The sequence below is a fragment of the Pyrenophora tritici-repentis genome, chromosome 4, assembly GCF_003171515.1.
Source record: "Pyrenophora tritici-repentis strain M4 chromosome 4, whole genome shotgun sequence".
NCBI lineage: Eukaryota > Fungi > Ascomycota > Dothideomycetes > Pleosporales > Pleosporaceae > Pyrenophora > Pyrenophora tritici-repentis.
In genome coordinates, this window is record NC_089393.1 from 1,784,374 (window position 1) to 1,797,331 (window position 12,958).

Sequence of the window (12,958 nt, forward strand, 5' to 3'; positions counted from 1 at the left end):
ACACCCACTTGAGGCCTGAGGACGTCGATGATACATGGGTGAAGCATGCTTGAAGGTCTAACGTGTCAGATGCTGTTCTCGATACGCGCCTCCGAGACGCGGAGGGGAAGCGAGCCGGCGAATGCTGGGAGCAGTCGCATGTGATTGGTTCGACGCATAATGCGAACAAAGCTCGGACGGGGTTCAAAGAGATGCTCAGTGGGCTCGCAAAGTCATGTCCAACCCAGACAAGTCTTTTCTTGTTCTGCGTGTCTGTCATTGAAGGCTGGCCACTCACTGTAACTGACATTTGTTTCGCGGGACGCTGGTGTGCCTCACGACAACCCCCCTGCTTCCGGACTTTGGACCCCAAGTGCGACTTGTCAGCAGCCGCAGGAGCCACATATCCCGACTGCACCTGAGAGTCTGGACGCTCACAACCATCGCGCCAGTACCTTTCACTACCAACCGTTTCCCCTTTTTGACCACACCTGCATAAGGTGAAATTTCCTACATACGCCCAGCAACCCATGAAATAGCGACAGCGCACCGCACAATCCGCGGCGTCCGACACCGATACGCGGCCTCAATATGGCCTTCTCACACGCTCCGTCAGGATGGCGGACCGCGCTGTTAGCCGGCTTGATAGCGACAGTAGCATGGCTTCCAGCAATAGTGGCGCAAGAGAAGACGCAAGCCGACTACTTCATCCACGACCTGCCAGGCGCGCCAAAGCCGCTCCTCAAGATGCATGCAGGGTGAGCAGCACGTGGCAAAGGGCATCTATAGCAGCGCTGACGTTTTCTTTTTCAAACAGGCATATTGAAGTTGACGCAGAACACAATGGCAACCTCTTCTTCTGGCACTACCAGAACCGCCACATCGCAGACCGCCAGCGAACGGTGCTATGGCTGAATGGCGGGCCTGGCTGCTCCTCCATGGATGGCGCCATGATGGAGATTGGTCCGTATAGAGTGCGCGAGGGCGGCAAGCTGGAATACAACAATGGTTCGTGGGACGAGTTTGCCAACTTGCTCTTCGTCGACCAGCCAGTGGGAACGGGCTTTAGCTATGTCAACACCGACAGCTACCTCACCGAGCTTGACCAGATGGCCGCCCACATGGTGATTTTTTTGGAGAAATGGTTTGCGCTTTTCCCCGAATATGAAAACGATGATGTAAGTAGCATCAGCTGAGCGAAGATGCGGAAAACTGATTTGCCATAGCTATACATTGCTGGTGAATCCTACGCGGGACAGCATATCCCATACATTGCGCGCGCTATCCTCGACCGTAACAAGAAAAATCAAGCCAAATCGCCATGGCCCCTGAAGGGCCTTCTGATCGGGAACGGCTGGATGTCACCCGTTGACCAGTACCTCTCCTACATACCTTTTGCTTACCAGAATGGCCTCATGCGCTCTGGTACAGACATGGCAAAGCGCGTCGAGGAGCAACAGAGAATCTGCGTACAGAAGCTCGAGGCTGGCGGCATGGACGCTGTCGACACGAGAGACTGTGAGCAGATTATGGTCCGAATTCTCCAAGAGACCAAAAACGAAAACGCCGATCCCATGAACCAGTGTCTCAACATGTACGACATCCGTCTGCGCGACGACTCTTCCTGTGGAATGAACTGGCCTCCGGATCTTGCCCAGGTCACCCCCTACCTCCGCCGCGCCGATGTCGTCCAAGCACTCCACATCAACACGGACAAAAAGACTGGCTGGCAAGAATGCAATGGTGCTGTCTCTAGCCATTTCCGTGCCAAGAACAGTAAGCCTTCCGTCAAGTTCCTACCCGAGGTCATTGAGCAAGTTCCTGTCCTGCTCTTTTCTGGCGACAAAGACTTCATTTGCAATCACGTCGGCACGGAGGCTATGATTCAGAATCTCCAGTGGAATGGCGGCAAGGGATTTGAAGCGTCTCCTGGAGTACAGAATGCTAAGCAGGATTGGATGTTCGAGGGAGAAGCTGCCGGAACATGGCAGGAGGCGCGCAACCTCACATATGTCGTCTTCTACAACTCCAGCCACATGGTCCCCTTCGACTACCCCAGGCGCACCCGCGACATGCTCGACCGCTTCATGGGCGTCAACATCGAAGCGATTGGCGGTGCTCCTGCCGACAGTCTGATTGATGGCGAGAAGGGTCCACTAACAAGTGTTGGAGACCATCCCAACTCTACCAAGGCTGAGGAAGACAAGAGCAAGGAGCTCAAGGCGGCCGAGTGGAAGGCCTATACCCGCTCCGGCGAAGTTGCGCTGGTCATTGCTGTCATCGTTGCCTGCATATGTGGATTCCTTCTGTGTCGCAGTCGACGTGCGAAGAGTGCATACAAGGGTGATGATAGTGACGAAGGTCGCGAGTCTCTCCTCACTGGCATGGGACTTGACAACTTCCGGAGAAAAGAGCGAAGGCAAGACGTTGAGGCTGCAGATTTCGATGAGAGGGAGCTTGATGAGGTGCCAAAGAAGTCCGGGAAGGGCTACGGGCAAATAAGTTCGGAGAAGGGGCGGGTGCCGCACAACGACTCTTCGTTCTCACTCGGCGTTGATAGTGACGACGACGAGGCGGGTTCAAGCGACCGCGGCAGGAGAAAGGAGGAGTCAAGATAGTTTACAGCATTCATATCTACGGCGTATTACTACATCTACAAATAGAAGACTAGACCGAACAGCATTGCAGGCGTTTTTTGGTTCCGAAATAGATTATCCGATTTTCAACGTGAGAACAAAACGAAGCTTTCAACCAGGGCGTTGTCGAATTGAGTTAGTGCTGCTAGTGCTGTAATCGATGGCTGTTGGTCGATGGGGCAGGTGCTGCCTGGTGTTCACGTGAATGCGGGACTAGTGTCAGCGCGTTCCTCCCGTCCAGGTCGCGTCATTCTCAGCCACTAGGCCTCAACCTCATCAAAGAGGCGATCCCATGCCCACTACACCTTGACAGTACGACAATGCCTGCGTACGTACAATTAGCTACAGAGTTACCCCGCATATCGCGCAGTTTGTAAGGGCCGTTTTGACTAACAATTATGCAGGCCAGGCGACCAATACAACGGCGGCAACGTCAAGAACCCATTCGAAGAACGCGTCGTGAACGGCTTCACCGCGACGGAAATCGCGACATTACAGAGTAGATTGAACAAGCAACTCGGGCCGGAATATATTTCGCAAAGACCCGGAAATGGTGGTGGTAAAGTGGCGTACTTGGAGGGGAACAAGGCGATAGCACTTGCGAATGAGGTCTTCGGATTCAACGGATGGTCGAGCTCGCTTGGACAAGTGCAGATTGATTATGTATGTACCTGAACGTTTTTTGAGGAGGGCCAAGTCTAATTAGACCAGGTTGATGAGCTTCAGAATGGCAAGGTCAACTTGGGTCTCTCAATAGTAGTGAGGATCACACTCAAAGACGGCACCTATCACGAGGTAAATTTGACAGCTGCACGCTTCTCCTGAATATACTGACCTAAACCAAGGATATTGGCTATGGTTCAATTGAGAACGGCAAGGGTAAAGCAGCGTCGTTTGAGAAGGCAAAGAAAGAGGCGGCAACAGATGGACTGAAACGCTCATTGCGCACTTTTGGCAATGTCCTCGGCAACTGCTTATACGACAAGGAGTATCTCAAGAAAGTCCAGGCTATGAAGGTCAAGCCTATCAAATTTCAAGAGGACAACCTACACCGCCACGTCGACTTTGCACCGCCACCCAAGCCTGAGCAACAAGCGATGGTCAAGCCTGAGCCACAGAGAACACCTGTTCGTCCGAACCAAGTCCTCCGAACACGTACAGAGCAGCTCAACAACGAGTCGTTTGGTGCTGACTTTGACGACGATGCCGATGAGAACTTGTTCGATGGAGTAGATGTTACCGAGGGTCATGGGGACGAGTTCTCGCTATCGGATACTGTATCTGCTCCTGATACCACAGGACCACGAGCTATTGAAGTAGCCAAATCGAACGGCGTATCTTCTGCTCGTACATCGCCCACCCGAAATACGGTACCTCCTAGACAGCCCAACGTTAGACCTGTGCAAGCGGGTCGCGGCCAGCCTCCAGCGCAAAAGCAGCAACCAAATCAAGGCCCTGGAAGGCCTCCACCTCCCATGCAAAACGAAAAACAGCCACAGACACCAGTTCAGCAGCAACCGCGCCCTGTACAGAATGGTGGACGTATGCCTCCACCAGTCATGGAGAGCGGGGGTGCTGCAAAACCTACAGGACAACAGCCACAAAACCAGCAGCATGCTACTAACAACCCAGCTCTCCGGCCAACACCTCCTCAAGCACAACAACAACCCAACCAACAGCTCCCAGGACCGCAAGCCCAGAGCACAACAACACCAGCCACAAATGCACCACCTCCCAACCGACCCCCCCGTAGGCTTTGTAACCTCCCGCGCTGCCGAACTCCTCCAATCCGCCGACGCAAACTCATTCAGCAGGCTCCCCTCATTCAACCCGAACGCCGAATCCCCCATACCAAAAGAACAACGCACCCCCGGCGTCGACCACGCCAGCAGCAGACCCATCAAACGCGACGCCGTCAACGCCCCTCCTCCACCCCAACCTCCGCCCCAACGTCCCGGTGTATCAACAACGGGCTCTTTCAACCGCCCAAACATAGTGAACCCGCACCTCGACGCCAACCGCCGCATCGGCGCCCCCCAGTTATGCCATGAGTCCTAGTGCGAATCGTGGAGCGTACAAACCGCCTACGTTTGCCAATGCCAATGCCAATGCCAATGCCAATGCCAATGCCAATGCCAACGCAAACACAAACGCGACAAATGGTGCGGGTGTCAAACGAGAGAGGGCAGCGTTGCAGGACGTCAGCAATGTGAATTTTGGGGGCGAATGCGGCGGCTGAAGGCCCAGACCCGAAGAAACCGAGGGGTTGAGGCGAATGCGCCTAATGGGACTGAGAATGCGGCTGTCGTTAATCCATGAGGGAGTATATGCGTTTAGTGTGGTTTATGTGTGATGAGTATGGCGTCATTTTATCTATTATAGTCTTCTCTGGTTGGGGGTTTGGGCATTGGAATGAGCTGGAACGGTGTTTAGGGCGTTGGACAAAGATAGTGCGTATTCTTTCTGGGAGAAGGTAATGAGCGAGATCAGTCAACAATTAGCATTTCTACCAGGGAAAAAATGACATAATATAAACATTTCAAACATCCATCTCAATATTGCAATTCTGCACTCTTTGTAAGTTGCCGAATTATTGTTTTCGCCCCCCAAAAGACGCCCATTTCATTTCTCCTTTCCAATTTCTTTCCACTGGAAAAGAAAACAGCTAAAAAGCGCTAAGATAATGCACATACACACATAGATATAGGAATCCAGAAACCCCCAGTTTGCAAAAGAAGAAAAAAGGAACAAGATAAGATGACATTGCCCACAACATCCACACACACACACATGCATGACCCGATCAATATCTCACCCCCACACAGAGAGAGTCCCACACTACTTCTTCCTACTATTAGGCCTAGGTTTGCATTCATCGCCCAGAATAGGATGAAGTTTAATCTTAGTGGGATACTGAGGCGTGTTACCACTGTATCCCTTACTCCAATCGTAGCTGATAGCATAGGCAAAGATATTTCCGTCTTTGGAGAAGGCAGTAGCGACGATGCTGCCGCCGACTTCAGGGTAGCCTTTGAGACGGTGCTTTGCGTCCTTGTCCCAGAAGTGGAAGGTGCCGTCTGAGCCGGCGGTGCTAAAAGTGCCGTGCTGGGGGTGGAAAGAGATTGCGTTTACGGAGAAGACTTTTGCGATGTCGCGGTTGCTTGTATCGGTTTGGCGGTGGCATTTGAAGGAGAAGTTTAGACTAGGGTTGGGATGTTAGTTGAGGGGGTGGGAATAGGGAGGAATGGGGGAGGGGGACTGACCTGGTGTCTTTTTCTTCGACGTATTGGATTGCGCATCGGCCTTCGATGGAGCCGACGGCGAAACCGGTTGCGTCGCTGAAGCAGCTGACGACTCTTGTTTGCCACTTGAGCGGGCTGGTGATGGTTTTGTAGATGGCGGTTGGGTTTGTGAGGTTGACCATGTGGATGTGGCGCTCTGCTGTCGCAATCACTAGCAGCTGGTCCTTGATGTCCATGCTGTACACGCGCTCCTGGCATTGCAGCGTACCGACTGGCTCGGCGCCTTGCAGATCCCAGAACTTGACAGTCTTGTCCCATGAGCCGGTCGCAACGTAGTCTTTACCACCAGTTTGGAACCAGCGCACGCACTTGATGCCATTCTCGTGCGCCTTGGCTTGCTGGGCTGGGACAGTGCCGCTGGCGGGGGCGGTGCGGAAGTCAACAATATTGAGCATACCGGTTGCGTCACCTGCTGCTATACGTGTGCCATCCTGCACAATGTTAGCACTTGATCGTGATTCCATTGATTTGATAAACATACCTTTGACCATCCCAGACCAAGAACAGGACCCTGGCATTCGAACATCCATTTTCCGTTTGCGCCATTCTGGTTGACCTCGTAGATGTAGACCTTCTTGTCCCAGCTTCCTACGGCGAGGAAGTCGTTTGTCGGGGAAAACTGCAGATCGGACACGCTGTCGCTGGGTACTTGGCCTTGTGGGACCTCGACGTCTTTACTTGTGTCGCCTGTGGTAGAGCTAGCAGCAGGCGCTGCGGCTTGACCAAAGAGAGTCATCTTTTCTTTCTATGTCGCTTTTGTATGCGCGTCGAGCAGGTACGTGTTGATCGTGGTAGAGCTTTGCGCAAGTCGCTGCTTGGAAGGTGTTGGTGGTTGCAGGTAGCCGGTCAGGGAAGGAATTCCTTCGCACGGGTCGGAGAATACCGGGAGAGAAGACGCAAGGTCTAATCGCGTGGGGAGAAAATACGATGGTTGTCTGGCAGCTTCTTATATTGTACACCACCGACGCGCCTGGAAGAAAGAGCAGCACTGAAGCTTCCTAGGCAAGCACCCTTGCAGCTTGCCAGGCACCAGCCCATTTCTGCCTAGCGCGCCAAGACCGCGGCGTTACGATTGCCCGGCTCCAGCTCCCCATGTAAAAACTTTCTAGCAGCCTGTTCCACCTTTCTTCCTTCAACGTTCCTCGCTCAAAGAATCGCAACGAAGCACACGCACAGAGCGCCTCTCGGGGTGTCTCTTCCCACGCTTTGGGGAAAGTCCCCGGACAACGATCATCGCGATCGCACTTTCAGCAACGAACCGCCATAGAAGCCGCGGCTTCCAACCGATCACGACATTTCTCGCATCTCTTTATCCGTCTGCACTCTTTTCGACAGCTTTCACGAGGCTGCAGGGTGGGGATCTGGCACTTGGATGATGATATGAGTCCGCTGGTGACCCGGTCTGCGTGCTGAAGGTTCGCTGGAGATTGGAGGAGGAGGGAGTTGTTGGGAGGTGCCAGGTATGGAGGGTCTTCTCGTCCAGTTTATGGTTATGCGATTGCCTCCTTTGCGCTTCGGTCACACGGGGTGTCTAGGAGGTAACTCAATGGGGCTCATTCTTGAGGCGAGGAGCGTTCATTCACACACACATTTTTCGGGTCTGAGGGTAGGCGCTCTCTGGCAATGGTCAGAGTAACGGGCTATCGCGTGCTCGGTCGAACGAGCCAGATTTCCATCAGCTATTCAACGGTTCATATGATGAGACACATGGAAATAGAGTCAAGCTCTGAGGCTGTCCGAATCCCAAAGTGGTAGGACGGCCTTTGCTGAATTTTCTACGACGGTATCTGATGAACCTTGAGGCTTATATAGTTATTATAAGACAATGCAATATATGATCAGAAGCTATCTGTCTTTCCAACCTTGTCGTGAATGGTATCAACGATGTAGGGACTAGCTGCATCTTGTAGTGTTCTGCTGTCTCGTGAGTGCGTCTTCATGCCTCAGTCCCGACGATGAACTCCTTGACCTCCTCGTACGCCTTCTCTAAGTCATCGTTGATAACAATCTTGTCATGAGGCGCTTGTCCACTGTGCGCAAACTCCATCTCAACCTTTGCCTGGTTCAGTCTCTTTAGAATAGCCTCCTCCTTGTCTGTTGCTCGACTCCTCAGTCGCTTCTCCAAAATCTCCATGGATGGTGGCTGGAGGAACAGGAACCGCGGGCGAGGGAAGGTAGGGTGGTTCGCAACTTGCTTGACGCCCTAATCACGTCATTAGCTCCAGCTTGTCCTCAACGCATAACATGACACTACTAACCTCCATCTCAATATCCAAGATACAAATCTGACCTTTCTCCGCAATGTCGTTTACAGCCTTCACACTGGTTCCATAGTAGTTGCCTCCAAACTGCGCATGCTCTACAAAGCCTTTCTTCTCAATTAGGTCCTGGAATTCCTCCTTGGTCACAAAGTAGTACTCCTTGCCGTTTTGCTCGGTTCCTCGCGGGCCGCGTGTCGTGTGCGATATGCTGAAGCCGAATTTGCCGGGGTACTCTTCGAAGAGGCGCGAGAGAATTGTAGATTTACCTGCGCCTGAGGGGCCGGAGATTACAATGGGTTGGTGCGAGGCGAGGGCGTCTTTGGAGACGGTGACGGGATCGGTAGGGGCCATCTTGGAGGTGTGGTGGGTGAAAGTACGGGTGATGTTGAGTTTAGGTGTAGGTGCTTTGGTAGCGATATTGTAGCTGTGAAGCAGTTGAAGCCAGGGCTTAGATTCGACACGTGATAGACTCGTAGACAGCCTTGAGAGAGTCAATGGCATTCTCTCCGGACTTTGTTGCTGCAGGGCGCTGCGGGGTGTGATTGGCGGTGAAACTAGCTGCTAAGGGGGTGTTTGGTGGGGTACCAAGTGGGATGGCGGCCTGGCTGGTGACATCGCGTTTTCGTATTTGTACTGACCTCATCGAGCCACAAAAAGCTCCCCTGCACTTTCCATTCCCAATGGTGCAGTAGTTGCGCGTGAAACTAGAGCTTTTGAATCACAAAATGGTACGAAGATCGTTCCAACCTCGCTTCTGTTCTAACAACGTCCAGTCGAAACAATACCTTACTCTTCACACAGTCGACTCGGCGCATCCAAAAGCTAGCGATGTATTCGCCGTAGCGCCGACCACCACACAGCTGCTGTCAGCCTCTGGCGCAAGTAGCATCAACGTTTACGACACCACGCAACCCGAGTTTCCAATCATACAGACACTTGAAAAGGCGCATCCACTCGGTATACACCACCTTGTAACCGCACGGGAAGAGAAGGCGCGACGGGCCGCGAGTGCTGGCTTCGAGGGCAAGGTTAAGATATGGAGTCAAAATGAAGATGGTGTATGGAGCGAGGACGGAGAGATTGTTGGTGGGTACGCCTTGCGCTTTCTTTGCCATCGCACATGAAACTGTTGTATGCAAAGATGCTGATTTTGGGTGCAGACCAGAACAAGCCGGGTGAGATATGGGCCATTGCGCTCAGCGCAGATGGACAATACCTCGCGAGTACCAGTATCAACGGCAAAATCAATGTGTGGAGCTTGAACAAAGATGAGGGCATGCCTCGGATACGCGAGTACGAGACAAAGGGTAGTTTCGGCATGTGTGTGGACTTGGTAAGCTTTGCACTCTAGTGCTTGACCTCAACCATATATACACATATGCTAACATGTCTACTAGAGTCGCAACGGTAGCTTCACAGCCTCAGGGCACGAGAACGGATCGATATACGTCTTCAACAACGAGACCGGACGCCTCGCACATTCCTTGGCTGGCCTCGTACATCCAGTTCGCAGCGTAGCCTTCTCACCAGCTTCAAAACTGTTAGCAGCAGGAGGTGATGCAAGGATAATCGCACTCTACGACGTCACTTCGGGCGAGCAGGTGGCAAACTTCACCGGACATGGAGGTTGGGTGCTCAGCCTGGATTGGAGCGATACCGGCGAGTACCTACTTTCAGGGTAAGGCATCGAATATTTCATAGAGGAGCCTATTAACAGTCTCAGATCACACGATTCAAAAGCAAAAGTCTGGCGCATCGAAACGAGGACTTGTGTTGCAACACACTCTCACGGTGACAAGCCTCTTTGGAGCGCAAAATGGTTACCAAAGGTTCCAACTAAAAGCGAGATGTTCGCACTAGCAGGAGGAAATAACTCGATCAGTTTCTACAGGGAGGCCGCGGGTTAATATATGAACTACCTAGTATGCGGAGCGCTTCGCATCATAGACACTCCACGCTGTGCAAGGAACAATGAAGATGGAACGGCAGCAAGAGAGGCAAAATGGCAAGCGATTGGTGTAAGATGATGGCCAGAAGCTGCCACTTGGAAATGGTCAGGATTCATGAGCTGTGGGAACCTGAGTAGGTAATATCTGGCTTGTGCCATCCAATCAGATACAAGGTAGTATCGCATCTGTATCCACTTTGCAGATCACGAGCTTAAATTGACGACAGCTACCAGGGCTATTAACAATGGCTGATGCTCACTGCCTGCATAGATCATTCATGAATTATATCCTGGTTTTTTGTTCGTATCTGATCTTCCTCCTTCTTGTTCAAAGTCTGTTCCGCAATGCTTCCAGACTTCAATACCGCTATTTGTGAGTTCAGATTAAGTTGTTAGTAAGCATGCATGAGTTCTCTCTCTCTTTCGATTTTCTGAAAAGTATTGGAGTGAAATAATGTGTAGTATGGAACACGAATCATCAATCATGCAGGCTTTTTCAAAACATAGATCGCATTCTGTCCCCTTTCATAACTCATAAAACCCTCAATCCATCCCAAAACTTCTCAACATAAATCTAACTCTCGTCCGTAAAAGTTGCGGATCGAATCCATCTCTATTGTTTGCCTCTTCACTCAGCAAGCACCAGGGGAAAGGCAGCATTCACCATCGGTGACGCAGGCACGACCAACGTTGCAGCAACCGCATGGGCCGAATGCACAGCCCAGTTGGCAAATTATGCATGCCCTGTGTGTATCGCTCCAGTGAGGCCAGTGTATATGAATCTTCCGCGAGACGAGACCTGCGACATCGTTGTCGATGGATCCGGCAGCCTTTTCGATACCCGCTTCGCTGCTAATAATGGGGGTCTTGTCTTCTGTAAAAGTGATGTTGAATGCTTCCAAGACATCGGGTTGCCCCTCGACTTTCAAGAGCCTAAGCATGTTGAAGACTTCGCCAGATTGCTCCGAGTCGGAGGTTGTTGCGTTCGTGTCCGTGGAGGAGAGTTGCGAGGTTTCTCTGACGACCACAGGGGCTACAACGGCAGCGGAGACCGTGAGTATGAAGGGTGCGGTGGTGATGATGGTAGAGACTGTGGGTGCTTTTGTTAGTCGATAAATGCCAATGATGGAATTAAGGGAGAAGCTTACAACGCATAATGATGGTTTGCTTGATGGTAGCTGTCTGAAAGTCTGAAAGTCTTGTTGGCTGCTGGGGATCTGAGTCGATGATGATTCTGATGTCCCCCTTCCACCTCAACTTCCTCTCCTCTTTATACACATCCTCCCTCTTTCATGACCTCGACTTTTACCTCCACTACCGATGCACCCAACTCTTCGGATCTACACTATCAATCACAAGAACGCTACATTCATCTTCCTCAAACACCATTGGCCCCCGGCTTGATTCTAAGAGACACACTGCGTTGATTCGGACCTCCGTTATCATGCTGCTATCAGAGTGGTATGTCACAGAACAGGACCCTCTGTCAAGCGCGCTAGACACGCACACGTGGCTTGGAGTACACCACCTTCCTAAAGCCTTCTATTAGCTGCACCGGAAATGCCTCTCAAATGCTCCACGCGCTCGTCACCACTATATCTCGCTACACTTTTCCCCATTGAATTGCGCCGATGGTGGGGCTTTGTGATAACAGGTACCGGGACACGATACTCAATGTGGTTTCCCCAGATTTCGCTCCCCAGTAAATCACGCCGATTCCACACAACCTGCGGATAACAAATCTGATCCTGAAAACCCCGTCGCTCAAACGCTTAGCCACTATCACTAAAACTAACCTAACCTCGTTCCTACCCCTAAAAGGTCCGTTCCGCAATCACATCCTTACCCATAATACCACCATTCATACATCCATCCATTCATCCAACACACCTGACCCCGCCACATCAGCACATGCATTCCCAGCACAACCCCTCTGCGACGTGCACTTCCGGCAGTTCAGAATTATGCATAAAATATAACCCGCCACTACACTGCTTACGTGAGAATGTCGCGCGTTGGCACACAAGATACGAGGTCGTATCCCCACTGATATTGGGCTAAGCTTTTCTTGGAGTAACTAAGCTTTTGCTCGTGTGATCGGTATAAGAGATCCCCCAGTCTAAAATTCTCGTCTATTTTGTCCCAAAAAGTGTGACATAACAGTTCATGTAAGATGTTTATCTACTGCTGCTGCTGTGACTGTGACGATGTGCAGATACGAGAACTGGAAGTGTGGGGTACTGTAGCGTACTCCCCGATTTGGGTGATTAAGAAGACTTCGGCGTATGAGAAGGTTAGACGATGAAGTAGGAGCCCGAATAGGAAGTTTGGGAGATATGATGACGCTATTGAAGTTTGGTTGATGCTGCAGGGCTAGTGAGGGAGGGGCAGTACCGTTACTGTGGTGTAGCTGGAAATGATGCCGCTATTGAAGCTTGGTTGATGCAGCATGACTGTTTGGGTTTGTGTGGTGGTGATAGTGGGAAACTATAGGTAAAGGATGGGAATTGATATAGACGGGGATTATTTCAATACAATACATGAGTGGTGGAGGGCTTCAGTAAGAGTGGCTCACTGTGTCTGTAAATGAGAAGAATATGTCGATTTCGCGCTATCAATGATTGCGGTAGATGAATCTAGTTGCCCTGGACGCTTTTGATGACTCGTAATTGGTATGTATTGGCTTGTGTCTCATCGTAAGGAGGCGCAAAACTTGGACTGAGCCGAAATTGCGCCCCTATCCTAGCTGAACCATCATCGCAATGAGCATACGTCGCAGTGGAGTATTGTAATTAATCCTCGTGAATACTAGCAGATTGCTATGCTATACCC

The 12,958-nt window shown here is 51.5% G+C and overlaps 6 protein-coding genes across 6 annotated transcripts; 3 read left to right on the forward strand and 3 right to left on the reverse strand.

The window, feature by feature from the left end:
- Positions 1-570: 570 nt before the first annotated feature.
- On the forward strand, positions 571-2,597 carry PtrM4_094750 (Carboxypeptidase C (cathepsin A); the record flags this gene model as incomplete). Its single annotated transcript, XM_001934136.2, has 3 exons — positions 571-737; positions 797-1,157; positions 1,206-2,597. 3 exons carry the CDS (start codon positions 571-573, stop codon positions 2,595-2,597), a joined length of 1,920 nt encoding a protein of 639 aa, XP_001934171.1.
- A 338-nt stretch (positions 2,598-2,935) lies between these two features.
- On the forward strand, positions 2,936-4,673 carry PtrM4_094760 (uncharacterized protein; the record flags this gene model as incomplete). The annotated part of the gene is made up of 5 exons (XM_066107105.1): positions 2,936-2,988; positions 3,020-3,278; positions 3,327-3,410; positions 3,461-4,141; positions 4,248-4,673. The coding sequence occupies 5 exons, from the start codon at positions 2,936-2,938 to the stop codon at positions 4,671-4,673; spliced, it is 1,503 nt and encodes a 500-aa protein (XP_065962773.1).
- Positions 4,674-5,453: 780 nt separating this feature from the next.
- On the reverse strand, positions 5,454-6,653 carry PtrM4_094770 (WD40 repeat protein; the record flags this gene model as incomplete). The annotated part of the gene is made up of 3 exons (XM_001934134.1): positions 5,454-5,817; positions 5,879-6,348; positions 6,399-6,653. The coding sequence occupies 3 exons, from the start codon at positions 6,651-6,653 to the stop codon at positions 5,454-5,456; spliced, it is 1,089 nt and encodes a 362-aa protein (XP_001934169.1).
- Positions 6,654-7,853: 1,200 nt separating this feature from the next.
- Positions 7,854-8,529, reverse strand: PtrM4_094780 (Gmk, Guanylate kinase; the record flags this gene model as incomplete). The annotated part of the gene is made up of 2 exons (XM_001934133.1): positions 7,854-8,120; positions 8,176-8,529. The coding sequence occupies 2 exons, from the start codon at positions 8,527-8,529 to the stop codon at positions 7,854-7,856; spliced, it is 621 nt and encodes a 206-aa protein (XP_001934168.1).
- Positions 8,530-8,903: 374 nt separating this feature from the next.
- Positions 8,904-10,085, forward strand: PtrM4_094790 (WD40 repeat protein; the record flags this gene model as incomplete). Its single annotated transcript, XM_001934132.2, has 4 exons — positions 8,904-9,264; positions 9,339-9,511; positions 9,576-9,856; positions 9,902-10,085. 4 exons carry the CDS (start codon positions 8,904-8,906, stop codon positions 10,083-10,085), a joined length of 999 nt encoding a protein of 332 aa, XP_001934167.1.
- A 673-nt stretch (positions 10,086-10,758) lies between these two features.
- PtrM4_094800 (uncharacterized protein) lies at positions 10,759-11,281 on the reverse strand (the record flags this gene model as incomplete). The annotated part of the gene is made up of 2 exons (XM_001934131.1): positions 10,759-11,216; positions 11,275-11,281. The coding sequence occupies 2 exons, from the start codon at positions 11,279-11,281 to the stop codon at positions 10,759-10,761; spliced, it is 465 nt and encodes a 154-aa protein (XP_001934166.1).
- Between the last annotated feature and the right edge of the window lie 1,677 nt (positions 11,282-12,958).